Source organism: Zea mays, chromosome 4, assembly GCF_902167145.1.
Source record: "Zea mays cultivar B73 chromosome 4, Zm-B73-REFERENCE-NAM-5.0, whole genome shotgun sequence".
Taxonomy (NCBI): domain Eukaryota; kingdom Viridiplantae; phylum Streptophyta; class Magnoliopsida; order Poales; family Poaceae; genus Zea; species Zea mays.
This window is the reverse complement of record NC_050099.1, coordinates 216694693-216721562: the sequence shown is the minus strand read 5'-3', so window position 1 is coordinate 216721562 and position 26870 is coordinate 216694693. Positions and strand designations below refer to the sequence as shown.

Sequence of the window (26870 nt, the reverse complement as noted above, 5' to 3'; positions counted from 1 at the left end):
ACTAAAAAAAATCTTTGCCATCTCTTATACTTTGATAATGAACTGTACTCTCTTGGTTCCAAAATAACTGCATATCTTATACTTCAAGTAAAAATAATAATTTTGACTGATTCTATATAAAAATGCTGAGATTTATAATATCAAACAATCATCATTAGATTAACTGCATCATATAATCTATGCTAATTCTATTTAGAGACAAATGTTAATACCAATTTTATAAATTTAGGCAAACTTCAAATTAAGATTTGTTTGACTCCTCGAATTTTGGGATGTAGACTTATTTTGGGATGCGTACTTGGTCCAACAAAAAAAAAACACCTGGACTCTCGAGCGCAGACTCGACGTAGAAGTAGAATTTACAAGTTACAACAGAGCACTCACAGTTATGATTGGACTCCTTGACACAATACAACCTCCAATTTACAAGTTGAAACAGAACAATCACAGTTATGATTCTACTCCGGAGTCCTGACGTACTTCCAACTTCCCCCACCTTTCTCGTAGCCTTAATTTCACCACGTCGCTGACTTCTGGGCATCACATACGGCGGTGAAAACCTTGACTGGTCTCCTGTAACATCTGTCTGAGTTTGTTCACGACTTTCTGCTTGGCACCATTTGCTTTAGCTAATAATACCGCTATTTCTGAGAGCAGTTTTTAGTTAGCAAACATGTTAGTGCTATACACACTTGAAACATTAGGGCAGTGATGGTGTCCTTACTCACCAATAATCACTCTCAGACGGAGATAGCTGACATTTGTTTTGACATTCAAGAACATACGTCTGATTGCACCTGAACACAATTGAACATCTCCAAGACCTTAACAGTCAGTAAGCTAGGATAGGAAGATGATCAATACAATTCCCTCAATTCTATATTATAAGTTATTCCAATTTTCTTGAAGAGTTAAATCATCTCAAGTTTGACAAAAAATTATATAATGAAATAGTAACATTTATCATCACAAATAAGTATCAAAAGTTTTTGTTATTAATTATATTTTTATAGTATACCTATTTGATGTCATAAATATTTGTAGTTCTCTATAATTCTGGTAAAGTTTGAGATGTTTTGACTCTCCAAGAAAGTTGGAATGTAATGTAATTTGAAATAGAGGGAGTATTTCCAGTTGACTTAACACATACCAGACTCCATTTTGTGCTGCTTCTCAAGACCGTGTATAGCACATCTTGCATAAGTGAGAAGCCGAACATGGCGTGGTGCCCCAAGATTCCCTAAAATGGACCTCAATAGTCCGCTGGAATTAAGATCGAATATTTTATAAAAGTCTGGTGGTGCACCAATAGTGAAGTTCACAGCAATAACGTGATGTGCTCTGACAACAGTTTCCTTACTCTGTTCGTAGTATGACATAGAAGTCCGGTGGCAAGGATTCCATAAATGAAGATATATCATCCATCCCAAGAGAGTTTAAGTCCTCCTTCAGACGCCTCTGCTCTTCACCAGACATTTGTGTGCCAAGAGCTGACTTGCTGATAGTTATGGCAGAATGAGTTAAACAAACCTAGTTTACTCAGGAATCAGGAAATAGATTGTGACATCAGCTACAAGCACACGAGGTACACCGAGGATGCATAAGTTTTGCATCAAAATAATCAAGCGGACGCCATCCATCGTCATTTTTTGGATCAAACTAGGAATCATAGAAAGTTCTACGGATGTTAATTCTAGCTCAATACTTAGTGGAACAAACAGACAATGCAAGGTCCATCCATTCACACAAAGTATAAACACTAAATAGTAAATACATTAATGAAAAATAACTGATCCATTTTTTTACTTTATGCAGTCCTATTTGAAACTAAATTTGAACATTGTTTACAAATGATTAAAAATAATTCCTACCCATTAGGATATGTGTGCATTGGCTTCATGTGCGATAAGAATTAAACTATGTAGCATGAGCTTAGCATTTTTATATTCCTGACTCAAGGACGATGCCCTATGAATGCTGATGAGACAAACTTTCTAATATTTATTGCTGAATGATAATGATTAGTATGTCATGGTATACCTTTCTATAGTTCTCCCTGTGAATATTACAGGAAAGTACTTCGCATATTTGCCAACGCCAAACTGTTCGCCTAATTCCAGAATTTTGTTTGAATCCAACAATATCAGTGCTTTCCATAGCCGACAATAGTCCAATCTGAACTTTTGGTCCAATTCTCTATAAATTCCATGATCCAACAGAACTGCAAAAGCCATACACCATTTTAGATGTCCAGATTCTACAAAATAGAAGAGGCAAACTCATTCTGCACAATGGTGAGTGCTCCCATTAGTTACCTCAAAGCCCTACAATTACAACCTCTTTATAAGGATTCAAAAGATTTTATCCATAACTAAATATGTGCCTTTTCAAAAGCAGGAAGAAGGCTCTGCTCCAAAAAGAACAAGGCCTCATTTCACAGGTTAAAATTTGCAATCTCCGGGGATTCCAGAAGCATCAAATCTGAACTATTTAGTTGTTAACGCAAATTAGTTCATTTTAATATATGCATGGCTCAACCAGGCACTTATGAGCACTATATCAATGAAGTACGAGAAAAAAGAAACAAGTGGAATTCATATTCGACAATACCAGATACATTATCATTATGTCTAGTTTTCCTACTTTTGTATCTTGTGTTGTTAATTAATACGGCACAAATTACATTTGAGGTTTATGAAACCAGTTATACGTGGACCAGTAAGATGCTTATGACAACAAGTGCAGCAAAACTACGAGATGCCAGTTTTTATTTCGGCCCTCATAAACCATTGAAAACCCAACTCAGCATTTTTAGTAACATTCAAGTCTAAGTGTTAATAAATATTTGCCCTTCAGAGTCAATCCATCCAAGAAAACATATATTTTGATATCTCCCATTTATAAATTAACCAGTTTGTCTCAGGACTGATTGATTTAATCGTTTACTGGCAGGAGATGCAATATGGACAAGGAACCTAACTGGGCTCAGAGTGTTTTTTTCCCATAGGTACTTAAGGAAAGCAATTTTTATGCAAACATTTCCACATGACTGCACAAGATAAGTAGCACTACTGACTACCCTGAAAAAATCTACAAGGTAAAGAGAGTCCCATTACAACCAAAAGTTTGAAGGGTGTTTCATGTGTTAATTCCTGAAGAGCAAAAATATAATGAGGGGAGAGGGGTAACCACTCTCTTCAATGCAAATAGTATTTCTTCACTACTGTTTAATGATTATAGTAAGTGTAACAATACCATGTTCAGGAGCAAAATGAGTACCTAGTGAAAATTTCCCATGGCCTTCAGGAGAAACTAATATATTTCCAGGATGTGGATCACCGTGAACAAAACCATGTACAAATATCATTTCACCAAAGAGTTCAATCAAAGCCTTAGCTACCTGGAAGATACAAAAGCAGGTGTTTTTTTTGTACCAAGTACAAAGAGACGTAGTTGAAATTAAGTTACAAAAACAAATGATGAAATATAAAAAAATGCATGTGCATAATTTAGAACTTCAGATGGTGTCATGCTTTCAGGTAATAGTCCTGATTAATGACTGTGCATTTTATCGACAAGAGTAAACTATAAAGTATTCCTATGTAAACGAATACCAAAAAATAACACCCCCATTTTTCGATGCCACAAAGGATGAAAATCCATATGCCGTTCCAAACATGTAAACACATGTGTGGTTAAGCAACAAGTACAAGGTACCATCACAAGGAGTGTATGGTAGCAACATCAATGCTACCCATACTGGCCGAAGTTCATCAGAATGATGATACAGGATAACTAGAGAATTAATAAAGTAGTATTTCATTTCATATATTTGCGCACCACCACCCACCAGTCCACACCTTTCCTCAACAAACTTTAGATTTTGGGTGGGTTGGCGCATGAATCAACAGCATGGTACTAGAGAAAAGACCCTGGTTACTACTTGTCTAACACAATTTAAGGAACAATTGCAGACCATTTATATCCCAGTCTATGGCACAGGCATGAGGGAGCTTAGTGAGAGAGAGTGTTGAAATATATTGCACGCCGGCCCTTCCCTCAGCTGTTCAAGCTTCTGCCTTCTGGTGAACCAGCTGGTGATGGTGCGAGAACTTAGAGTGTGTTTGGTTTGAGGAATAAAGTGATCCATCTTCTTCTCACTCCTCACTTTTTTATTTGGTTTGTGGAATAGAATGGATTGATCCATCACCACCCCATTCCTCATAAGCTAATAATTAGTATATACATGAGGAGTGGGTTGATTCCACCAAAATTGATGGAATGAACTTATGATGCATCACCTCATGAAGCATAGAGTGACTCTACAAACCAAACACACCATTAATGAATTTAACAAGGGTTGAGTAGAGAGCCTGAATCTAATGAGTTTATGAATTTAGCTGAAGATTTCTTTTTGCCATATTTGTAATGTGTATAAGGGCGGGCCTAGTGCAGCGGTAGAGCCTACTAACCAGAAGATCCAGGGTTTGAGTCCTAGCCTCTGCATATTATGCGGGTAAGGGTTGGCGTTTAAAGATACCCTTCCCCAGACCCCGCACGGTGCGGGAAGCCTATGGCACTGGGTACACTCTTTTTATATTTGTAATGTGTATACACACAAGAAGGCTTTTGGTTAAATCATTTAGATAGAAAAATACATTAACATCATTTTTTGGTATATTTGTAGGACATAAAAAGCCTTCAAATCAAATGATTCATGACATAAAAATAGATTAACGTCAGAGTGAAGCTAAAAACCTTTGTAGGGCTAATATCTGTTTTCCGCAGGAAGTCCAAGTCGTTAACCTGTCACAACAGAAGAGCAAAAGGGACTAGTAAGTAATTTCTGATTGCTTCTTTTCCTTCTCTCCAGGCTGACTTCCCTTTATTCTTCCTCCATAATCTTTTAAGTAATGGAATACATCTTGTTTTTGATATTTTGGCACATGGTTTAGGTGGTTAAGCAACCAAGCAATTGCATGATGAAATTCTAGGAGTTCCACAAGAAACCTAGTGATAGAAAAATGATGCGCAAACATAATCTTCGTATACATAAGTTAGAGGGGGTAGACTCAGTGCTAGAGGCTCCTACATTAGTAGGGTCTAAGGATTCATTATTTACCTTGTGTCCATAACAAAACTCCATCGTCAAAACCTCCCTGGTTGTAAGTTGCTGCAACAGGTTTAGCTATTGTCACAAAAATGCCAAGCAAGATAGTTCACACCGTAATCAAATTCAGATATGTAAAAGCATAAGTGACGCCACATGTGCAGTGTTGCCAGAGAGAGAGAGAGAGAGAGAGAGAGAGAGAGAGAGGGAGAGAGAGAGAGACCTTTTTCTAGCTAGTAGTTCTGTGTTCTAAAAAAGGCAGGATAAAAGACATCGACACATAGTAAAGGTTTCAATGGTCTGGTCCAATTGGCCTCTTGGGAGCTGTGGAAACACCAGAACAATTGTGTTTTCAATGGTGCGTCTGCAGACCTAAAGTCTTCTTCATAGAGTGTTGCAAGTGTGATCAACGAAGGATCTTTGTGGTGTACAGCAAGGCCGAGGGATCTCCAGACACTACCCCTGCTGGGGTAGGTTCAGGTAGCTGGGTCATCTTTCTCATTTTGTAACTGGTGCTACAGGGGTAGGCTTAGACAGTTAAGATACATCTTTTAAGTTTTAGTGAACTGTTATTCAGCTCTCCTGCATGTTTGAGAAAAAACAAAAGTGACAACCGAACAGTCATTAGGAACAAGTTTATGTTCTTGTTGACCGTGTGTTGTGCATGCATGTGTGGTGGGGCCTATGTGCTGCACAATACAGCACAGTAAAACCAGGGGCGGAGCTAGGATTTCGGGTTAGGGGGGCTGGCAATATAGATAATGCATGCACACATATATATACTGACTTGGTAAAAACACATATAATAATCAAGTCAACGTTTGTTTTGCGATACAAAGGCAAACTAAAAATCTAAAGTGACACCAGAAATTACATAGAAAGGGGAAAAATAATTTGCACCAAGTCTTTAACCTCCACCCGACCATTCTAACTCACATGCAAAAAAATCACGGTACTAACATAAATGAAGGAGGGAGGACCAAAAAAAAAATCCTAAAACATATAATCACCCTACCATTCTAATTCATACAAAAAATCACAGTAATAACATAAATGGAGAGAGGGAAGATAAAAGAAAAACAAGCATAAAACATATACTAGAGATTAACAGAGGGAGAAATAACAAGACAAACAGTAATTTAAATAACCTTAAGTGTCTAACCTCTATCTGATCAATCTAATTTAAATAATAATACAAACTACAAAAATAATAACAAGAACAAAAGAGCAGAAGAAGAAAACATAAACATTAATCTAGATCGTATAAATGCTATTAAAGATCACACAAAGAACATTACAAATAATCACTAATTAGTACTAATTCTATATTTTAGTTAATTAATAGGGGTGTACTAGTGAAGTACTCAGGAGGTTAGGAGGATGCACTCCCTAGCCCCCCTCTCCCTCCACCACTGAGTAAAACAGATAAAATTAATGATTTGACTTTTAAATAGTGGATTTAACCACGATATGTTTATTCTTCTAATTTCTAAGATACTGTTTCAACCTCAATTCCACAATTTTGATTAGGCTCATACCCAGAACACATAAGGCACTTTAACAACACTATTTTTCCTGAAGCAGCTGGCTGTTCTCTCAGAATTCTTAGCCTCCCGCGTAAAATCTGAAAATTTAAAAGATACAATTATTTCAACAATAAAGCCCTTTAGTCCCAAGCAAGTTGGAGTAGACTAAAAGATACAGTTATTTCAATAATACATTATCTGATGTTTACAATAAAAAAAACTGGATGCACTTACCAAGCTCCATTGTCATGGATTTCTCAAATTCAATTAGTATTCTGTCAAATTTATAATCAGGAAAAACCTGCACAGAAAAAGATAAAGCATTGTGCCAGCCAAAAGAACATTATGAAACTATGCTAGAACAGGAGGTGATTCACGTAAATGTTTTGATTGGTAAAAAAATTAATTAGTACAACAATCATGAAAGCATGCCCTACAAATTACAACAATAACACAATAGACAACATGATGGTACAGTGGGTACCATCACACCAAGTCCTGCTTGCTCAAAGCAGTCGACTTATGGTGACTTCCATTCTGCTACATATACAGTCTATGATGAATTAGATGTACTGACTGGCAAATTATTAGCATTTCACAATAAAAGAAGGGCAGACCTAGTGCCGGAGGCTCCTACATGAGTGGGGTCTGGAGAAAGGAAACCAAGGTAAGCCTTCCCCCGTAAATGCGGAGAGGCTGCTTCGAACCCACGGCCTGACTCAGTAAGACCACTCAACCTCTGTTCTTAAGGCGTCGCCTAGGCGTCCGGGTGGTGGTCTAACGCCTAGGCGCCTTGCCCGCCTACCTCGCCTAGGCGTCCAGGCGGTGCTCCAACGCCTTGGACCGCCTTACCGCTTTAAAAACCATGCACTCACCACTGCACCAAGTCGTGCTCTTCTTTGCATTGCACAATAAAAAGGAAACAAAATGTTGGTGTTCATACCCAAGAGACCATTTTTGACAAGAATGACATTGTCATAATGTCTATCTTCATTCGCTGCTCCAATCCAGGATATTGAACCTAGATGTAACAAAAATTGGTATGAAAGCTCGCTACGATTTTCATAGATTTAAGACTAACTCAAGCAAATTTACATGTGTATATGGCAGGATATGTATAGGTATATCATCTATGCGTATGATAGAGGAATATCTGTTGCAGGCGTTTTCTGTACTCTGAATGAACTAAGTGATGATGTTGTGCTCACTGCACCACTAAAAACGATAAAATGGGAAGAACAATATATGCAGCAGAACCATGTTCCTACCTTGTTTACTAACAATTCTACACTTCATTCAACGTTAGACTAAACATATATTATATATACAAGACAAAATTAAACCATAAGAACCAAGTTAGATATACCAATATACTTAAAATAACCACAATAAAGTTTCAACTCGAGGCAATTCTAATGAAATATCATGTTCAGCTCAGTTGCTTCAGTTTCGAAGCAATTCCCTCCATATAGTTTTCAACTCAAGGCAATCCTGATGAAATATTCATGTTCAGCTCAGTTGCTTCAGTTTAGAACCAGTTCCCTTCATATAGTTTTTTATGGGAATGCTCCACTTAAACCATGCCTTAAGGTGACAATCAACACCTATTTAAAAGTGACCCAACTTCTAAATTTACTTCTGGTGTTAATAAAATGCAATGGGTCCAAACTGGTATAATGCGCACCATTAAATTGAAATTGTATGGTATTTTAAAATTGAAAAGCTATTCCATAAATACATATACCCTTCTCAAAGGGTGAATTGTATACTAAAACAGCAGCCATATTGTATTCTAAAAATGTTAGTCACATTGTATCCACACAGATAAAACTGGAGTTGTGATATAAACAAGAACATTGAATTCGTGGATAACTGGATATGACATGTAGCATTGTAATGCAAATTTTCTTGACGGCTCTTTAACACTGTTAGCAACCATCATGATGATATATTCCTTGAAACAACAATATATCTGTTATGGTGGGCGTCCAGTACAGGCGCCGCAACAAGGCTGGTAGTCCTAATTAGGGGGCTGAACCGGCTTAGGCTAAGTGGGCTGTTAGCAAGGCCCTTTTAGCAGTAGAATAAAGAGGCTAAAGGCCTTTTAGGTTAATCTGTAATAGGAGGTTATTTATACCTTAATTGCAATAAAATGAGAACAGGCTGTGATCAACATATTGTTGATCAGCCGCCGCCCTGCCCTAATTTCTCCTCCCCTGCTGTCTTCTCCCAGGCCGTGAGAACTGTTAGACTACCCGTCTAGGGTTTGTGCTATTCCCTGTGTAATGACCATTATACCCCTGTGTAATGGGCCTTGGCCCAGTTACTCTCCCTATTTAATACCACTCCCAACCCCTGATTAGGGTATGGGTTCCTATTCTAACATGGTATCAGCTAGGTTTAGTATTTTTTTCCTCTCCCCGAGCAGCCACAGCCGCCAGGGGACTTTCCCTCCACTGTAGCCGCCGCCGGCCTCCACACAGCCAGCGCCGCCGGCTCCAGCCGCCGCCCTCCCCTGACCCACCTCCGGCCGCCGGCCTCCCTCCCCTCTCCCCGGCGCGCCGCCCTCCCCTGGGTCGCCGCTCCCGTCTGTGCGCGCCCGCCGCTCACAGGGCCGCCGCCCCTGCGCGGCCGCCTCCCTCTGCCGCGACCACCGGTCCAGGCCGCGCGCGGGCACCCGCCCCGGCTCCACGCCCTCCCGGTGCCGCGCCTCCGACGCCCCGCCCCGGCCGCGGACGTCCCTTCGTCCGAGGCCGCGCCTCCCTCTGCCGCGACCACCGCTCCAGGCCGCGACCTCCTCTGTTTCTGGACGCAGCAGGGAGCAGCCGCTCACCTCCACTGCTCCCTCCGGTGTTGTTCTTCAGGCAGGCTTCCCTACCTCGCTCCCTCCCCGACCCGGCTTCTTTCCTTGCCGTGACTTCCTCCAGCCGTCGCTGCCATGGACGGCACCACCTCTGCCGCCACCGGCCCCATCACCCCCGCTGCGATCAGCAGCGCGCCCGCCCCTGGAGGGGCCCCCTACATCACCGGCCTTGCGCCGCTTCCTGCCACCTCCCCGCTGACCCTGCGCCGCGGATCTCCGCCGGGGTTTCCCACCCTCACTTCACCCACCTGGAGCCACGCCGTCACGCCCTCTGCACTTCCCACCGTCGCCTCCCCGCTCGTCGACACCCTCGCGGAGATCCAGGCCGCTGTGACGGCCTCGCGGGAGCGCGAGCGCGCCGCCTCCCTCGCTCTGGAGCGAGAGCGTGCTCTGGGTGCCGCTCTGACCACCCAGATGACCACTACGCAGCGCCTCCTCGGTCGCCCGCCGGTCGCCCCTGTGGAACCCCCGGAGGACCCCCGCGACTCCGACCTCGACGCCGACCTCATCGCTGCTCTTCACGCTCAGGCCGCTGGTCTGCACAACATCCGGGCCCTCGTGTCCGTGGTGTTGGATCCGGCGTCTTCCCACTACCCCCGCTGGCGCGGACAGGTCCTCCTCACGCTGCGGCGGTTCGTCCTCGACGATCACGTCCTCGTCGATCACGACGCCCCACCGCCTCGCTCCTGGTGCCTCATGGACAGCGTTGTCCTCTCGTGGCTCCACGGCACCATCACCGTTGAGCTGCAGGACATCATCCGCGATCAGGCGGACACTGCTCGCCAGGCGTGGCTCGCTCTCGAGGACCAGTTCCTCGGGAATCGGGATGCGCGGGCGCTCCACCTCGACGCCCAGTTCCACCTGTTCTCTCAGGGAGACCTCTCCGTGGGAGAATACTGCCGCCAGATGAAGGGTCTGGCTGACTCTCTCCGCGATCTCGGCGAGCCAGTTGCCGATCGTACCCTGGTGCTGAACCTCCTGCGTGGCCTCAGCCCCCGCTACGGCCACCTGAAGGCTCTCATCAAGAGGAGCGTGCCCTTCCCCACCTTCCACGCCGTGCGGAACGAGCTTCTCCTCGAGGAGCTCACCATGGCGAATGAGGCACCCACTCCTGCCTCGGCCCTCTACAGCGCTCCCACCAGTGGTCAGCCGCCCTCGGGGGGCCAGGCCACCCGGCCTCCGTCGACCGGGGCTCCCACCCGCCCCCCTCCTGCCGTCCCGGCGGCCCCTCGTCCGACTTCTACGACCGACGGGGGTCGTCGCTCCCGCAAGGGCGGCCGTGGGAGCGGCGGCTCCTCTCGTGGTGGTCCCTCCGGCCGGGGTGGCGGCCACGCGTGGCCGTCCTTCTACAACCCCTGGACCGGGACCATCGCCATGTGGCCGGGCCAGGCACCGAGTGCCCCCCGTCCTCCGGCGCCCGCCCTCCTGACTACACCTCACTACGGCGCACCTCCTTATGGTGTTCCCGTCGTGCCCCAGGCTCCGCCCACGCTCCTGCCCCCGGGGACCCACACCTCGACGCCTTGGTCCCCGCCGGCTGGTGGTTGGGACAGCACCTCCCTCGCTGCTGCCTTCAGCACCATGGCGATGACCCCACCCCCCTCCGACTGGGTGATCGACTCCGGTGCCTCGTACCACACCACCCCCACGGCAGGCACGCTCTCTCGCTCTCATTCCCCACTCCCCTCTCACCCATCCTCGATCGTCGTTGGAAACGGTTCCACTCTGCCAGTCACCTCAGTAGGTGCCTCGGTTCTCCCTGGGCCGTTTTACCTCAACGATGTTCTCGTAGCTCCCCACATCACCCACAATCTTCTTTCTGTTCGTCGATTCACTACTGACAACTCCTGTTCCATTGAGTTTGACCCCTCTGGTTTTTCTGTGAAGGATCTGGCCACCAGGACCCTTCTCGCCCGCTGTGACAGCTCGGGGCCTCTCTACACGCTCCAGCCCTCCACCGCCGGCGTGTCTCCACCTCCTGCCTTGGTCTCCACCACCTCCTCCACCACATGGCATCGACGTCTCGGCCATCCTGGACCCGACGTCATGACCAAGATTACCAGTAGTCTCGATCTTTCATGTAGTAGGGGACATTTTGAGGGTCTCTGTCATGCTTGTCAGTTAGGCCGACATACTCGTCTCCCATTTACTACTTCTTCTTCTCGGGCTGAGCAGGCTTTTGATCTGGTTCATTGTGACCTTTGGACCTCCCCTGTACTCAGTCTTTCTGGTTATAAATATTACCTGGTGATTTTGGATGATTTTTCCCATTTTCTCTGGACCTTCCCGCTTCGGTTGAAGTCGGACACATTCACCACCCTCACACACTTCTTCACCTGGGTATCCACTCAGTTTCGCCGCCCGGTCCGTGCTCTGCAGTGTGACAATGGCCGCGAGTTCGATAACAACGCCTCTCGCTCCTTCTTCCTCACTCATGGCGTCCAGTTGCGTCTCTCGTGCCCCTACACTTCTGCCCAGAACGGCCGAGCCGAACGCATGATCCGCACCACCACTAACATGCTCCGCTGTCTCCTCTTCCAGGCGTCTCTCCCTGCCAGCTACTGGGCAGAGGCCCTGCATACTGCCACCCACCTCCTCAACCGTCTTCCCTCGAAGGCGGTACGCCACCCTACCCCCCACTTCGCCCTTTACGGCACAGCCCCTTCCTATGACCACCTTCGCGTGTTCGGCTGTGCCTGCTACCCTAACACTTCCGCTACCGCTCCACATAAGCTTTCTCCTCGCTCCACCCGCTGTCTATTCCTTGGCTACTCCCCTGACCACAAGGGGTACCGGTGTCTGGACCTCACCTCCCACCGCATCATCATCTCTCGCCATGTCGTCTTTGACGAAGATGTATTTCCCCTTGCTGGCTCCACCCCACCCACCGATCTTGACTCCCTCCTCGAGTCCGATCCGCTTCCTTCCCCACCTTCGGCTCCCCGTCTTGCGTCGTTACCTGCTCCTCGTGCGGCCCCCACGACCTCTTCCGCGCCACGCGCGGCCCCGTCGACCCCGCCTGCGCCACGCGCGGCCCCGTCGACCCCGCCTGCGCCACGCGCGGCCCCGTCGACCCCGCCTGCGCCACGCGCGGCCCCGTCGGTCCTGCCTGCACCACGCACGGCCCCGGCGATCCCGCCTGCGCCACGCGCGGCCCCGTCGACCCCGCCTGCGCCACGCGCGGCCCCGTCGACTCCGGCTCGATTCGCCAACCCCGCCCTCGTCTACCATCGCCGCGGCCACGCCACTACCTCGGCACCCCCCGACGCGTGCCCATCGACGAGCGCGGCCCGCTTCGCCGACCCCGCCGTCGTCTATCACCGCCGTGAGCCGGCCCCTCCTGCCGCTCCCGACGTTCCGGTGGCTCACTCCGAGTCATCCGTATACCACCCGGTCGCCATCCATCGCGACCCCGGGCACGTCCACCCGATGGTGACTCGACGCGCTGCTGGCGTTCTCCGCCCCGTCGACCGGCTCATCCTGGCAGCCGCTACGACCAGCACTCCACCCGACGCTTCCCCGGTACCCTCCTCCGTTCGCACTGCCCTCGCCGACCCACACTGGCGTCGCGCTATGGAGGAGGAGTACGCGGCCCTCTTGGCCAACCACACTTGGGACCTGGTGCCGCGTCCACCAGGCACCAACGTGGTCACTGGCAAGTGGCTATTTCGCCACAAGCTGACCTCAGACGGCTCCCTCGACCGCTACAAGGCCCGTTGGGTCCTTCGGGGCTTCACCCAGCGCCCCGGAGTGGACTACGACGAGACCTTCAGCCCTGTCGTCAAGTTCGCCACTGTTCGCGCCGTCCTCTCCCTCGCCCTCTCCCGCGACTGGGCGATCCATCAGCTCGATGTCAAGAATGCCTTCCTCCATGGCACTCTGACGGAGACTGTCTACTGCAGCCAGCCCACCGGCTTCGTCGACGCTGACCGTCCGGACCTGGTTTGCCGGCTGAACCGATCCCTGTACGGCCTCAAGCAGGCGCCACGGGCTTGGTACAGCCGCTTCGCCTCCTACCTGGCCTCTGTCGGCTTCGTTGAGGCCAAGTCGGACACGTCCCTGTTCATCTACAGGCGCGGCGACGACACCGTCTACCTCCTACTCTACGTCGACGACATTGTGCTCACGGCATCCACCGCCGACCTCCTTCAGCGCACGATCGTCGCCCTTCAGCGGGAGTTCGCGATGAAGGACCTGGGGCCCCTCCACCACTTCCTCGGCGTCACCGCCGAACGTCGGCCCCAGGGTCTCTTCCTCCATCAGCGCCAGTACGCCATCGACATCCTGGAGCGGGCTGGCATGTCTGACTGCAAGCCCTGCTCCACGCCTGTCGACACTCAGGCGAAGCTCTCTGAGGACGACGGGCCTCCGGTCGCCGACGCGACGTCCTACCGGAGCCTCACCGGCGCGCTCCAGTACCTCACGTTCTCCAGGCCCGACATCGCTTACGCCGTCCAGCAGGTGTGCCTGCATATGCACACTCCGCGGGAGCCCCATCTCACTGCGCTCAAGCGGATTCTACGCTACCTCCGCGGCTCCCTCGACTACGGTCTCCTACTCCGCCCATCCCCGACGTCGGAGCTCGTGGTCTACACCGACGCTGACTGGGCTGGCTGTCCCGACACGCGCCGGTCCACCTCCGGCTACGCCGTCTTCCTGGGCGCCAACCTCGTCTCTTGGGCCGCCAAGAGGCAGCCCGTCGTCTCTCGCTCCAGCGCTGAGGCCGAGTACCGTGCCGTGGCCAATGGCGTGGCCGAGGCTTCCTGGCTGCGTCAGCTCCTCCACGAGCTCCACAGTCCCCTCCAGCGCGCCACCCTCGTCTACTGCGACAACGTCAGCGCGGTCTACCTCTCCACCAACCCCGTGCAGCATCAGCGCACGAAGCATGTGGAGATCGACCTGCACTTCGTCCGCGAGCGTGTCGCTGCCGGTGACATCCGCGTTCTCAGCGTCCCCACCACGCTTCAGTTCGCCGACATCTTCACCAAGGGGTTACCGTCGAGTGTCTTTTTAGACTTCCGATCCAGTCTCAACATCTGTACAGGATAGAGTTGTGACTGCGGGGGGGTGTTAGACTACCCGTCTAGGGTTTGTGCTATTCCCTGTGTAATGACCATTATACCCCTGTGTAATGGGCCTTGGCCCAGTTACTCTCCCTATTTAATACCACTCCCAACCCCTGATTAGGGTATGGGTTCCTATTCTAACAAGAACCACGGCCTCCTCTCATCGCCAACCGCTCAAGGAGCGGCCACCTACCACACACAGCTACAACCTAAGGAGAAGAGGGCATACCAATCTGGTATCAGAGATGCCGGGCAACGACGACAACACTGCCAGCGAAGTCGCATCTGCTGCGGCGCCAAACACCACCAGCGCAGCCCTGGAGCAGAAGATGGACACCATGATGAAGGCCCTTGCAGATCTCGCCACCAAGGTGTCCAATCTGGCGCTGCATGTGACAGAAATCGATGGGCGCACAACTCCCATAGTGTCCGCCGCCGGCAACCATCCAGGGTTTCCTTACGGTCTCCCAGGTTATGGCGGCATTCCAGAGACACAGGCACCATCGACCTCCACCAGGCCACCACCAGCTACAGCTCCACCATCATCCAACACATTACCAATCCACCAAATCCCCATGCCCCACTCGCCGTCACCTCTTCCATCCTTTCCACCATACATACCACAGCAGCCATTACAGCATATCCCAACCCATCCCACCCCGCAGTCTTTCGACGCAGGAGCTCCGCGACTCTACAAGATGGAGTTTCCAACATTTGATGGGAAGGAGGATCCCCTCGAATGGCTGAACCACTGCGAGCAGTATTTCAGAGGCCAACGTACGATTGAGGAGGACAAAGTGTGGCTCGCCTCCTATCACCTCAAGGGAGCAGCACATACCTGGTATTTCATGGTGGAACGGGACTGTGCAACGGTGACATGGCCTCAATTCAAAGAGCTCTGCAATGAGCGCTTTGGTCCGCCACTACGCACCAACCCATTAGGCGAACTGGCCCGTCTTCGTTTCCGGACAACTGTGGATGATTACCAAGAGCGCTTCTCGTCTCTGTTGTGCCACACCTCTCCGTTGGCACCTGACCAGCAAGTGCAGCTCTTCACGGCGGGATTGCCAGAGCGGATTAAAATCGATGTCGAGCTGATGAACCCACAGAATCTGCAGCAGGCTTCTCGACTAGCAAGGGCATATGAACGTCGCTCTCAGGTCATTGATAGTGGTCAACAGCCCCAGCAGACTGGCAGGGCCCCCAGACCATATGGTCGGCCACCAGTGCTCACACACATGACCGACAATGCTGCCAAGAATACACCCCAGTAGCCACCAACACAATCACCAGTCCCGTTCAAGCGCCTCACCCCCGCCGAGATGGCGGAACGACGTAAACAAGGGCTATGTTACAATTGTGACGAGCCCTATGTACGAGGCCACCGCTGTCCCAGGCTATTCTATCTGGAGGTCACAGACTTTGCTGACGATGAGATCAAGGGTGACACAGATGATGACCAGGAAGAGCAGGACCCAGTGGTTTCCCTACATGCAATAACTGGGATTAGAAGGGAGGACACCATGCAGCTGCGGGTAGTCCTCAACGGTCAGGAGCTACTGGCCCTACTTGACACGGGTTCAACACATAACTTCATCAACTGCAAGGCGGCACAGCAGTGTGGGGTTACTTTGGAACCCACACCAGGTCGCCATGTCAAGGTGGCAAATGGAGACCCAGTTTTCTGCCAGGGAGTAACTCGTCGCGCAGCCATTGACATCAACAAGGAGAAGTTCACCATTGAGGCGTATGCAATTCCCTTGGATACATTTGAGATCATTCTAGGGACAGCATTCCTGAGAACATTGGGACCAGTATTATGGGATCTCCAGGACCTTTGCATGGCCTTCTGGCATGAAGGTCGGCGCATACTGTGGAAGGGTTTGGGGTCCGTCCGAACAGACACCACTACACCAACCACATGTAGCATCAGCACTGAACCCAAGCACATGATGGATCACTTGCTGCAGTCCTTTGAGGATGTCTTTGAGGAACCACAGTCAGTACCGCCAGCCAGACATTGTGACCACAGGATCCACCTAAAACCAGGCACTGCACCAGTAGCTGTTCGTCCATATCGTTACCCCCAATTGCAAAAGGATGAATTAGAAGCTCAATGTGCGGATATGCTTCGCCGTGGTATCATCCGACACAGTACATCCGCATTCTCAGCCCCGGTCCTCCTAGTGAAGAAGCCAGACAATACATGGCGTTTTTGCATTGATTACAGAGCCCTCAATGAACACACTATCAAGGATAAATATCCTATACCAGTGGTTGACGAGTTGCTAGATGAACTCCATGGAGCTCGATTCTACACTAAGTTGGACCTCCGTTCAGGGTACCATCAGGTCCGTATGCACAAGGATGACATTGAGAAGACAGCCTTTCGTACACATCATGGTCATTTTGAATTTTTGGTCATGCCGTTTGGTCTTACCAATGCACCAGCGACGTTCCAGAGCTTGATGAATTCTGTACTGCAGCCCCTATTGCGACGCTGCGTGTTGGTTTTCTTCGATGACATATTGATATACAGTCCGTCCTGGTCAGCCCACCTTCAACATGTCAGAGCAGTGATGACTTTACTTCGCACCAACAGTTTATTTGTCAAGAAATCTAAATGCAGCTTTGGAGCCACTTCTATTGTATACCTGGGACATGTCATCTCAGAATCAGGGGTCTCTATGGACAGTGACAAAGTCGAAGCAATCACCGCCTGGCCAACACCTAAATCAGCTCGTGGGCTGCGAGGATTTCTGGGAATTGCGGGCTATTACCGCAAATTTATTAAGGACTTTGGCACAATTGCAGCTCCCCTAACCAAACTCCTCAAAAAAGACAGTTTTGCATGGTCAGCAGAAGCAGCCACAACATTTACAGCACTCAAGGAGGCACTGTCTACAGCACCGGTTTTGCACCTTCCGGAGTTCACCAAATCATTCATCGTGGATTGTGACGCATCCGGTTCAGGGTTTGGGGCAGTGCTACATCAAGACAACGGCCCAATTGCCTTCTTCAGTAGACCGTTCGCCACACGGCACTTGAAGCTCGCTGCTTATGAACGCGAGCTCATCGGTCTGGTGCAGGCAGTACGTCATTGGAGGCCGTACTTATGGGGCCGTCGTTTTCTGGTTCGAACAGACCATTTCGCCCTCAAGTTCATGTTGGACCAGCGCCTCTCAACTGTTCCGCAACACCACTGGATTAGTAAACTGTTCGGGTTTGATTTTTCCGTTGAATATCGACCCGGACGTTTTAACACAGTGGCGGATGCTCTCTCCCGCAGGGATGCTGAAGCAATGGAGTCCCTAGCCATATCTGCACCATCGTTCCAGCTATATGATGAAATACGCAGTGATGGCAGCAGCAGACCGGAATGGAAACAACTACATGAACAGATCCTCAATGGCACCCAATCGGCGCCATGGCACATCCAAGAGGGCCTAATACTACATGGGTCCAGGGTATTTGTACCACCTACATCACCCACAATAATTCATATTCTACAGCTAGCACATGGCGCAGGACATGGGGGGTTCCAAAAGACATTACACAGGCTTCGCGCAGACTTCTACATTCCAAATGATAGAACTCTGGTTCGTGACTTTGTCAAGTCATGTACAGTCTGCCAGAAAAACAAAACCGAGGCCTTACACCCAGCAGGGTTGCTGCAACCCTTAGAAGTTCCCTCACAAGTTTGGGCAGACATAGCGATGGACTTTGTGGAAGGCCTCCCAAAGGTGCACGGCAAATCAGTCATACTAACTGTGGTGGATCGGTTCTCCAAATATGCCCATTTCATTGCCCTAGGACATCCTTATACTGCAGCCTCAGTGGCACGAGCCTTCTTTGACAACATAGTCCGTCTTCATGGATTTCCACTTTCCATTGTCAGCGATCGTGACCCAGTCTTTACAGGCAGCTTCTGGCGCGATCTTTTCAAGGTGGCTGGGGTCAAACTCCGCATGAGCACGGCTTTCCACCCCCAGACAGATGGACAGTCCGAGGTCGTCAATAAAACTATAGCCATGTACCTGCGATGCCTAACAGGAGATAGACCGCGGGCGTGGGTCGATTGGTTGCCATGGGCGGAATATTGCTACAACACTGCCTTTCACTCAGCTCTCCGCACTACACCATTCCAAGTGGTCTATGGAAGGTCACCACCACCCTTACTGTCGTATACACAAGGAACAGCAGCCACAGATGCAGTCGACGATCTATTAAAAGACAGAGACATTTTTCTCTCGGATGTTCGAGAAAGATTACTGCAAGCACAGGCATATGCAAAACGGCACTATGATGAACACCATCGTGAGCTGGAATTCCAGGTGGGTGACTGGGTATGGCTGCGACTTCTACACAGCCAGGCACGAGCACTAGTTGGCAACAAGAAGAGCAAACTGGGTCCAAGATATGCAGGTCCGTTTCAGGTGCTGGAAAAGGTGGGCACGGTGGCTTATCGGCTGCAACTTCCAGATGACGCTCGCATCCATAATGTTTTCCATGTTGACTTGCTCAAACCCTTCAAAGGTGATACGCCAAGTGCTCCTCCAGCCCTCCCAGAGATGCACCAGGGGAGGGTCCTGCCAACACCTGAGCGCGTGTTGCGCGCACGACTACGCCGCCAAGAATGGCACCTTCTTGTGCAGTGGTCCGGGTCTTCAGCATCAGAGGCAACTTGGGAACCACTGGCTCGGTTCAGAGAAAGCTACCCCAAATTTCAGCTCGAGGACAAGCTGTTTCTCGAGGAGCCGAGAGATGTTATGGTGGGCGTCCAGTACAGGCGCCGCAACAAGGCTGGTAGTCCTAATTAGGGGGCTGAACCGGCTTAGGCTAAGTGGGCTGTTAGCAAGGCCCTTTTAGCAGTAGAATAAAGAGGCTAAAGGCCTTTTAGGTTAATCTGTAATAGGAGGTTATTTATACCTTAATTGCAATAAAATGAGAACAGGCTGTGATCAACATATTGTTGATCAGCCGCCGCCCTGCCCTAATTTCTCCTCCCCTGCTGTCTTCTCCCAGGCCGTGAGAACCACGGCCTCCTCTCATCGCCAACCGCTCAAGGAGCGGCCACCTACCACACACAGCTACAACCTAAGGAGAAGAGGGCATACCAATATCTTAGCAAAAATGGAACAGGAATTGAGGCAGTTGAACAAGAACCTCACCTTGACAGCTACATCTTGATTGTTATGCAATCGACCTCGATGAACCTGAGCAATTGATGCAGCAGCAATCGGATGTTCGTCAAATTCCAGGAATCTGATACTCACATATTAACATTTATGTTTTTTTCACAATATAAGGTACTATAAACAGAATTATATAGCACCTAACCCACAGAAAAACAAACAAAAGTACGAGATAAAGTGCAACAGTTTGTATATTCACAAGTTCAAGACTTAAAATGATGTTGTCATGTACGGTAATACATTCACTAGGCGCAGGCGCGCGCGTGATGTCCGGCGAGCAACCGAGCGCGCGGCCGCAGAGCAGGCAGCAGCGCATGCTGCAAATCAGCCACCAATGGCAAGTGGCTGAGATTAGGAAAGAGGGCTAAAATCAGGTGCTGCAAATCAGCCACAGATAGCAGGGGCTGAGATTAGGAAAGAGGGATAAGAATAGGAAAGAAGCAATCAATCAGGCTAGAGAAAATCAAGGAGACTTGCTCCATTTGTAGGTGGCCGACGGCCATATATACCCAGCTATGCTGCACGGTTATAGCAATAAGGAATTTGTCTCTTCTTCCACCTCCAGCCTCACAAGCCTGCGGTTAGGGGGGCATAACCCCAACCGGAGAGGACGGCCGACGGCTACGAGCTACGTAGCCGTGGTCCGGCAAGTCGGGGATTCCAGGTCCTTGACAGCTTGGTATCACGAGTCCGGCGATCTTCGTCCAGCAATTCCCAGTCCACCGAACCCCCCACCAGCCGCACAACACCACCATCTCCCACCCGCTCCTCTGCCCCCAGCACCATGTCGGAGTACACCCTTGCCGACGTCGTGAAGATGATGCAGGAGATGCAGGCCGACATCTCCGGCCTCAAAGAGAAGTCCGCGTCGTCGTCCGCCGGCGGCACCATGCAGGAACGCCCTCGCGACACCGACCGCCTGCCTAAGTTCCAGAAATGGGACTTCCCTCGGTTTGATGGCAAGACCGATCCTCTCCTCTTCATCAACAAGTGTGAGTCATACTTTCGCCAACATCGTTCCTCGCCAGAGGAGCAAGTGTGGATGGCCTCATACAGTCTCGAAGGCACCGCGCAACTATGGTACATGCAGCTGCAAGAGGATGACGGCACCCCGTCCTGGCGCCGGTTCAAGGAGCAGCTCAACCTGCGCTTCGGGCCGACCAGCCGGTCCGCGCCTTTCTTCGAGCTCACCGAATGCCGCCGCACCGGCTCGGTCGAAGAGTACTCCAACCGTTTCCAGGAACTCCTACCCCACGCCGGTCCGATGGAGGAGGCGCAGCGCGTCCAGCTCTACACGGGGGGGTTGCTGCCGCCGCTCAGTCACTCGGTGCGCATCCTACACCCCGACACTCTCAGCGCCGCGATGAGCCTGGCGCGGGAGGTGGAACAGCTGGAGATCGCCCGCGTCCAGGCGGCGACAAGACCGGCAGCGCGGGGTATTCTGCCGGCGCCCCCTCCACGACCAGCCGCTCCGACACTACCGGCGCCACCTCCTCCCTTGGCCCTGCCAGCGCCGCCGGTGGGTGCAGCACACGCGCGCGGCGAGGGCGCTCGCCGCCTGTCACCCGAGGAGATGGCGGATCGTCGTCGGCAAGGCTTATGTTTCAATTGTAACGAGAAGTACTCTCGGGGCCACAATCGTTTTTGCAGGCGTCTCTTTTTTGTGGATGGGGTGGAGATCGATGACACCGGGGTCGACGGGGACACGGGCGCGGCCGAGCCCAACGCCCCGCTCTTCTCCCTGCAGGCGGTGGCCGGGGTGGCGCCGACTGACACCATGCAGATCGCGGTCACCCTCGGTCCGGCCTCCCTGGTGGCGCTGCTCGACTCGGGCAGTACACACAACTTCATCTCCGCGACGGCAGCACACCGGTCGGGCCTCCCCATCCAGCGCCGTCCACGTCTCACGGCCATGGTGGCTAACGGCGAGCGGATCTCCTGTGCCGGCGTCCTCCGCAACGCGCCGCTCCTCGTCGAGGGCGAACCATACCCGGCCGATCTCTTCGTCATGCCGTTGGCCGGGTACGACGTCGTCCTCGGCACGCGTTGGCTGGGGGCCCTGGGACCGATCGTGTGGGACCTCGCCACCCGCCGCATGACGTTTCAGCGCCCAGGGCGCTCGGTCTCCTGGACGGGTACCCCACGCGCAGCGCAGCCGGCGGTGCGCACCATGACAGGGGGGGATGCGTTGATGGAGGCTCTCCTGGACTCGTTTGGGGGGCTCTTCGCCGCTCCTTCGGGCTTGCCTCCCAAGCGCGCCCACGACCATCGCATCCTCCTCAAGCCCGACGCATCGCCGGTGGCTGTCCGCCCGTACCGCTACCCGGCTGCCCACAAGGACGAGCTGGAGCGTCAGTGCGCCGCGATGATCGAGCAAGGGATCGTGCGCCGCAGCGACTCCCCGTTTTCGTCACCGGTTCTCTTGGTCAAGAAGCCCGATGGCTCCTGGCGTTTCTGCGTCGACTACAGAGCCCTGAACGCCCTCACCATCAAAGACGCGTTCCCGATCCCGGTGGTAGAGGAGCTGCTCGACGAGCTCCACGGCGCCAAGTTCTTCACTAAGCTCGACCTTCGGTCCGGCTACCATCAGGTGCGGATGCGGCCGGAGGATGTGCACAAGACCGCCTTCCGCACGCACGATGGCCTGTACGAGTTCCTCGTGATGGCGTTCGGACTCTGCAACGCTCCGGCTACGTTCCAGGCGCTGATGAACGACGTGCTCCGACCATTCCTCCGCCGTTTCGTCCTGGTATTCTTTGACGACATTCTAATTTACAGCAAAACCTGGGCCGATCACCTCCGCCATCTCCGGGCGGTTCTCGACGAGCTGCAGCGCCACCGGCTCTTCGTCAAGCGCTCGAAGTGCTCTTTCGGCGCGCCGGCCGTCTCCTACCTCGGCCACATTATCTCGGCAGCCGGGGTGGCTATGGATCCGGCCAAGGTGGCCGCCATCCGCGACTGGCCGCCACCTCGCTCGGTCCGGGCAGTTCGCGGTTTCCTCGGCCTTGCCGGGTACTACCGCCGCTTCGTCCACAACTACGGCACCGTGGCTGCCCCGTTGACGGCCCTCCTCAAGAAGGATGGCTTCGTCTGGGACGACGCGGCTATGACAGCGTTCGCAGCACTCAAGGCAGCCGTGTCCTCCGCCCCGGTGCTCGCCATGCCGGACTTCAGCAAGCCGTTCGTGGTGGAGTGCGACGCGTCCGCCACAGGGTTCGGCGGGGTGCTTGTCCAGGAGGGACACCCGGTCGCGTTCTTCAGCCGGCCAATCGCTCCCCGGCATCGCGCCCTCGCCGCCTATGAGCGCGAACTTATCGGCTTGGTCCAGGCCGTTCGCCATTGGCGGCCATACTTGTGGGGTCGGCACTTCACCGTCAAGACTGACCATTTCAGTCTCAAGTACCTCCTCGACCAGCGGCTGGCCACCATCCCTCAACACCATTGGGTGGGAAAGCTCCTGGGCTTCGACTTCGAGGTGGAGTACCGCTCGGGTGCCACGAACACCGTCGCCGACGCCCTGTCCCGAAAAGACACCGAGGAGGGCGCGCTGATGGCTATATCCGCACCCCGCTTCGACTTCATCACGCGGCTACGCCAAGCCCAAGCTACGGACCCGGCCCTCGTCGCCATCTGCGAGGAAATTCGCGCGGGCACACGTACGGCGCCGTGGTCCATCATGGGCGGGATGGTCGCCATGCATGGGCGCCTCTACATCCCGGCATCGTCCCCTCTCCTGCAGGAAATAGTGGCTGCCATACACGACGATGGCCACGAAGGCGTCCTACGCACCCTACATCGGCTGAAGCGCGACTTCCATTTTCCAAACATGCGCCGTGTTGTGCAGGATTTCGTCAAGGCATGCGGCACGTGCCAAAAATACAAGTCTGATCACTTGCGGCCGGCCGGTCTTCTACAGCCCTTGCCGATCCCCTCGGCGGTGTGGGCCGACATCGGCATCGATTTCATCGAGGCGCTGCCCAGCGCCCAAGGCAAGACGGTCATCCTCACCGTCGTCGACCGCTTCAGCAAGTACTGCCATTTCATCCCGCTGGCGCACCCGTACACGGCAGAATCGGTGGCGCAGGCGTTCTTCGCCGAAGTGGTGCGGCTGCACGGCGTTCCGCAGTCCATCGTCTCGGACCGCGACGCCGTGTTCACTTCGGCCTTCTGGACAGAGCTGATGGAGCTCACGGGCACCAAGCTCTTCATGTCCTCCGCCTTCCACCCCCAGACAGACGGCCAGTCGGAGGCAGCCAACCGCGTCATCGCCATGTACCTTCGCTGCTTCACCGGCGACCGCCCTCGACAGTGGCTCCGGTGGCTTCCGTGGGCGGAGTACACCTACAACACTGCCTTCCAGTCATCACTCCGCGACACGCCATTCCGGGTGGTGTACGGCCGCGACCCGCCAACCATCCGATCCTATGAGCCGGGCGATGCACGCATTCCCGCGGTGGCGCAAGAGATGGAGGAGCGCGCTGCTTTCCTCGACGACGTCCGCTACCGTCTCCACCAGGCTCAAGAGTCCCAGCGCCGCGCCTACGATCAACACCACCGGCGAGTCATCTACCAGGTGGGCGACTGGGCCCTTCTTCGCTTACGGCAGCGGCCGTCCGCGACACTGCCACGCTCGGCAGCAGGCAAGCTCAAGCCGCGCTATGTCGGGCCCTACCGCGTCAAGGAAGTCATCAACGACGTGGCAGTCCGCCTACAGCTTCCGGCCGGCGCCAGACTCCACGACGTCTTCCACGTGGGGGTTCTCAGAAAGTTTGTGGGATCGCCACCATCCGAACCGCCGGCGCTGCCAGCCACGCTCAACGGCGCCGCCGTGTCTGCACCTGCACGGGTCTTGGCTGGCCGCCTAGCTCGCGGCGTTAAACAGGTCCTGGTTCAGTGGCAGGGTGAACCAGCGACGGCAGCGACTTGGGAGGAGCTTGAAGACTTCACGGCCAGCTTTCCACAGTTCCAGCTCGAGGACGAGCTGGTTTTCGAGGCCGGGAGAGATGTCATGTACGGTAATACATTCACTAGGCGCAGGCGCGCGCGTGATGTCCGGCGAGCAACCGAGCGCGCGGCCGCAGAGCAGGCAGCAGCGCATGCTGCAAATCAGCCACCAATGGCAAGTGGCTGAGATTAGGAAAGAGGGCTAAAATCAGGTGCTGCAAATCAGCCACAGATAGCAGGGGCTGAGATTAGGAAAGAGGGATAAGAATAGGAAAGAAGCAATCAATCAGGCTAGAGAAAATCAAGGAGACTTGCTCCATTTGTAGGTGGCCGACGGCCATATATACCCAGCTATGCTGCACGGTTATAGCAATAAGGAATTTGTCTCTTCTTCCACCTCCAGCCTCACAAGCCTGCGGTTAGGGGGGCATAACCCCAACCGGAGAGGACGGCCGACGGCTACGAGCTACGTAGCCGTGGTCCGGCAAGTCGGGGATTCCAGGTCCTTGACAGATGTCAATGGCATAGACATGATGAGAAAGTTCTTTCTACTACCCCGGAATTTTGAATTAATGTAAAAACAGGCAAATGATTCATTAAGAATGCCGGAAGGGAATTGCGGAAGTACACAAGGAACAAGCTGGAAAGAACATTCAACACAAGCAGCTGAATGAAAGGTACAAGATGGATTACAGAACTACCAGTATGTGCAGACACAATAGCCAAACTACAAAAAATCCATTCCGGCCACAGGTACCAGTAATAAATAGCCAATCCAAAAAGGATAAACATTCACATACTTACATGTCATACAATTCCTTGCCAAAGTTCTGCTCTATTACTGCTTTAATATCTTGAAACTTGGATGGAGTTGCCTGAGTTTTTAGAAAAAAAATTATAGTAAATAACAAGTAATGTCATATATCTATACAATGTCATTCAGGTAGACACTAATAGTGAACCTGGTCTTGCAGGCAGGAGAGAGTTGATGAGTACTCCTTTGGCACTTGTCTTAGTGAAGATACATATTGACCAGCTTTGACATAAAACCCTCCATTCACTTCACATAGTTTAAGTAGTTTTTTTGCTGACCGCAGATGAACCTACACTCAAGCAAAAAAAAAGGAGTATCATTTAAGCATTCATCTAATCTAAAATCATCTGTAGACTATGGTTACTCACTCTTAAACGCACCAGAAACATTAGATGCTATATCAAAGGGCAGGGTACAACCATTGTAAAAAAAGAATACTATGGCATGCCAGCTCAAATGAGTGGAGAACTCGTAGAATGCAGTATATTCAATTGCATGGTTTAGGTAATAATGATTGGGGTCAGTCAGAGAAAGGATTAAAGATCTAGGTATATGAACTGTCACATTCTAAAATAAAATACTAATTGTACATATTCAATAGAGAGCATAGAAATAACTAAAATTGAGTCCAGGAAGCTACTGACCAAGGCCACGCAGGCATTCAATTATGTTGCCTACTAAGCAACGATTTTGAACTTGTGATCTAGTTAGTACACCAGAAACAATTGATTCATTATGTGTTTCAGCACAGACCAATTAGACAACACAGAAAGAATACATGGTCACATGGTGATCTTGTTGGGTTTCTAATAATTATGCATCACTACCAAACAACTTCAAGAGGACCAGTTAATGTTTCCAAACCTTTAGCTATCGATTTTAAAACAGCTGATCAACGATACAATCATAAGTTCATAATATGGTGGTAAAACAAATGCCTTCAACCAGCTAACAAATACATATAATTGGCACGGCACACCATCACATGCTGGGCAGAACCCATACCTTGGAGAGCTTAACACGGTAATCCGCCGATCCAGCATCCAGACCCCTCAGCGAATACTTGTAATCTGCCATCACAAAACCAATCTGCGACAGCCAACGGCTAGAAAATCGAGCAAAAGCAGCATCCGAAACTCAGGAGTAATAGCAACAGATACGGGAGGGCGAACCGTGTAGACGGAACGGGAGGAGCGAGCGATGCCTTGGTGGAGCGCGGAGGCGACGCTTCGACCATTTTCGCCGGAGGGAGAGGTGGCAGCCAGCGCGGCGCCCGCGGCGGCGGCGGCCAGGAGGAGCGGTGCCCGGCGGCGGCGGAGCATCGCGGCGTGGATGGGGGGTTGGTTTTGGAA

General features: G+C 51.5%; 1 protein-coding gene across 5 annotated transcripts; it reads right to left on the bottom strand.

Moving 5' to 3' along the window:
* Positions 1-205: 205 nt before the first annotated feature.
* Positions 206-26870, bottom strand: LOC100279251 (uncharacterized). Of its 5 annotated transcripts, none has more exons than XM_035966865.1 (16): positions 26691-26870; positions 26524-26607; positions 25667-25807; positions 25509-25579; positions 19737-19830; positions 7580-7657; positions 6871-6937; positions 6649-6734; positions 5123-5173; positions 4759-4806; positions 3280-3400; positions 2041-2221; positions 1361-1498; positions 1151-1263; positions 729-824; positions 206-647 (listed from the first exon to the last, which is right to left on the bottom strand). In XM_035966865.1, exons 1-16 carry the CDS (start codon positions 26838-26840, stop codon positions 541-543), a joined length of 1626 nt encoding a protein of 541 aa, XP_035822758.1. In that variant the 5' UTR covers positions 26841-26870; the 3' UTR covers positions 206-540. The 5 variants fall into 5 exon arrangements, with proteins under 5 accessions (XP_035822758.1, XP_035822759.1, XP_035822760.1 ...); XM_035966866.1 differs by having other exon boundaries at positions 729-815; positions 26691-26869; NM_001360949.1 differs by having other exon boundaries at positions 329-647; positions 729-797; positions 26691-26847.

Bases quoted from the DNA above. Each gene is read 5' to 3' on its own strand.
- LOC100279251 (XM_035966865.1), bottom strand. From the start codon at position 26,840: ATGCTCCGCCGCCGCCGGGCACCGCTCCTCCTGGCCGCCGCCGCCGCG. The intron at 25,808-26,523 runs GTATGGGTTCTG...GCTTGAGTGTAG, and splicing joins ACCGTGTTAAGCTCTCCAAG to GTTCATCTGCGGTCAGCAAA. The intron at 3,401-4,758 runs GTTTTTAGCTTC...TGTATCTTCCAG, and splicing joins CAGATATTAGCCCTACAAAG to GTAGCTAAGGCTTTGATTGA.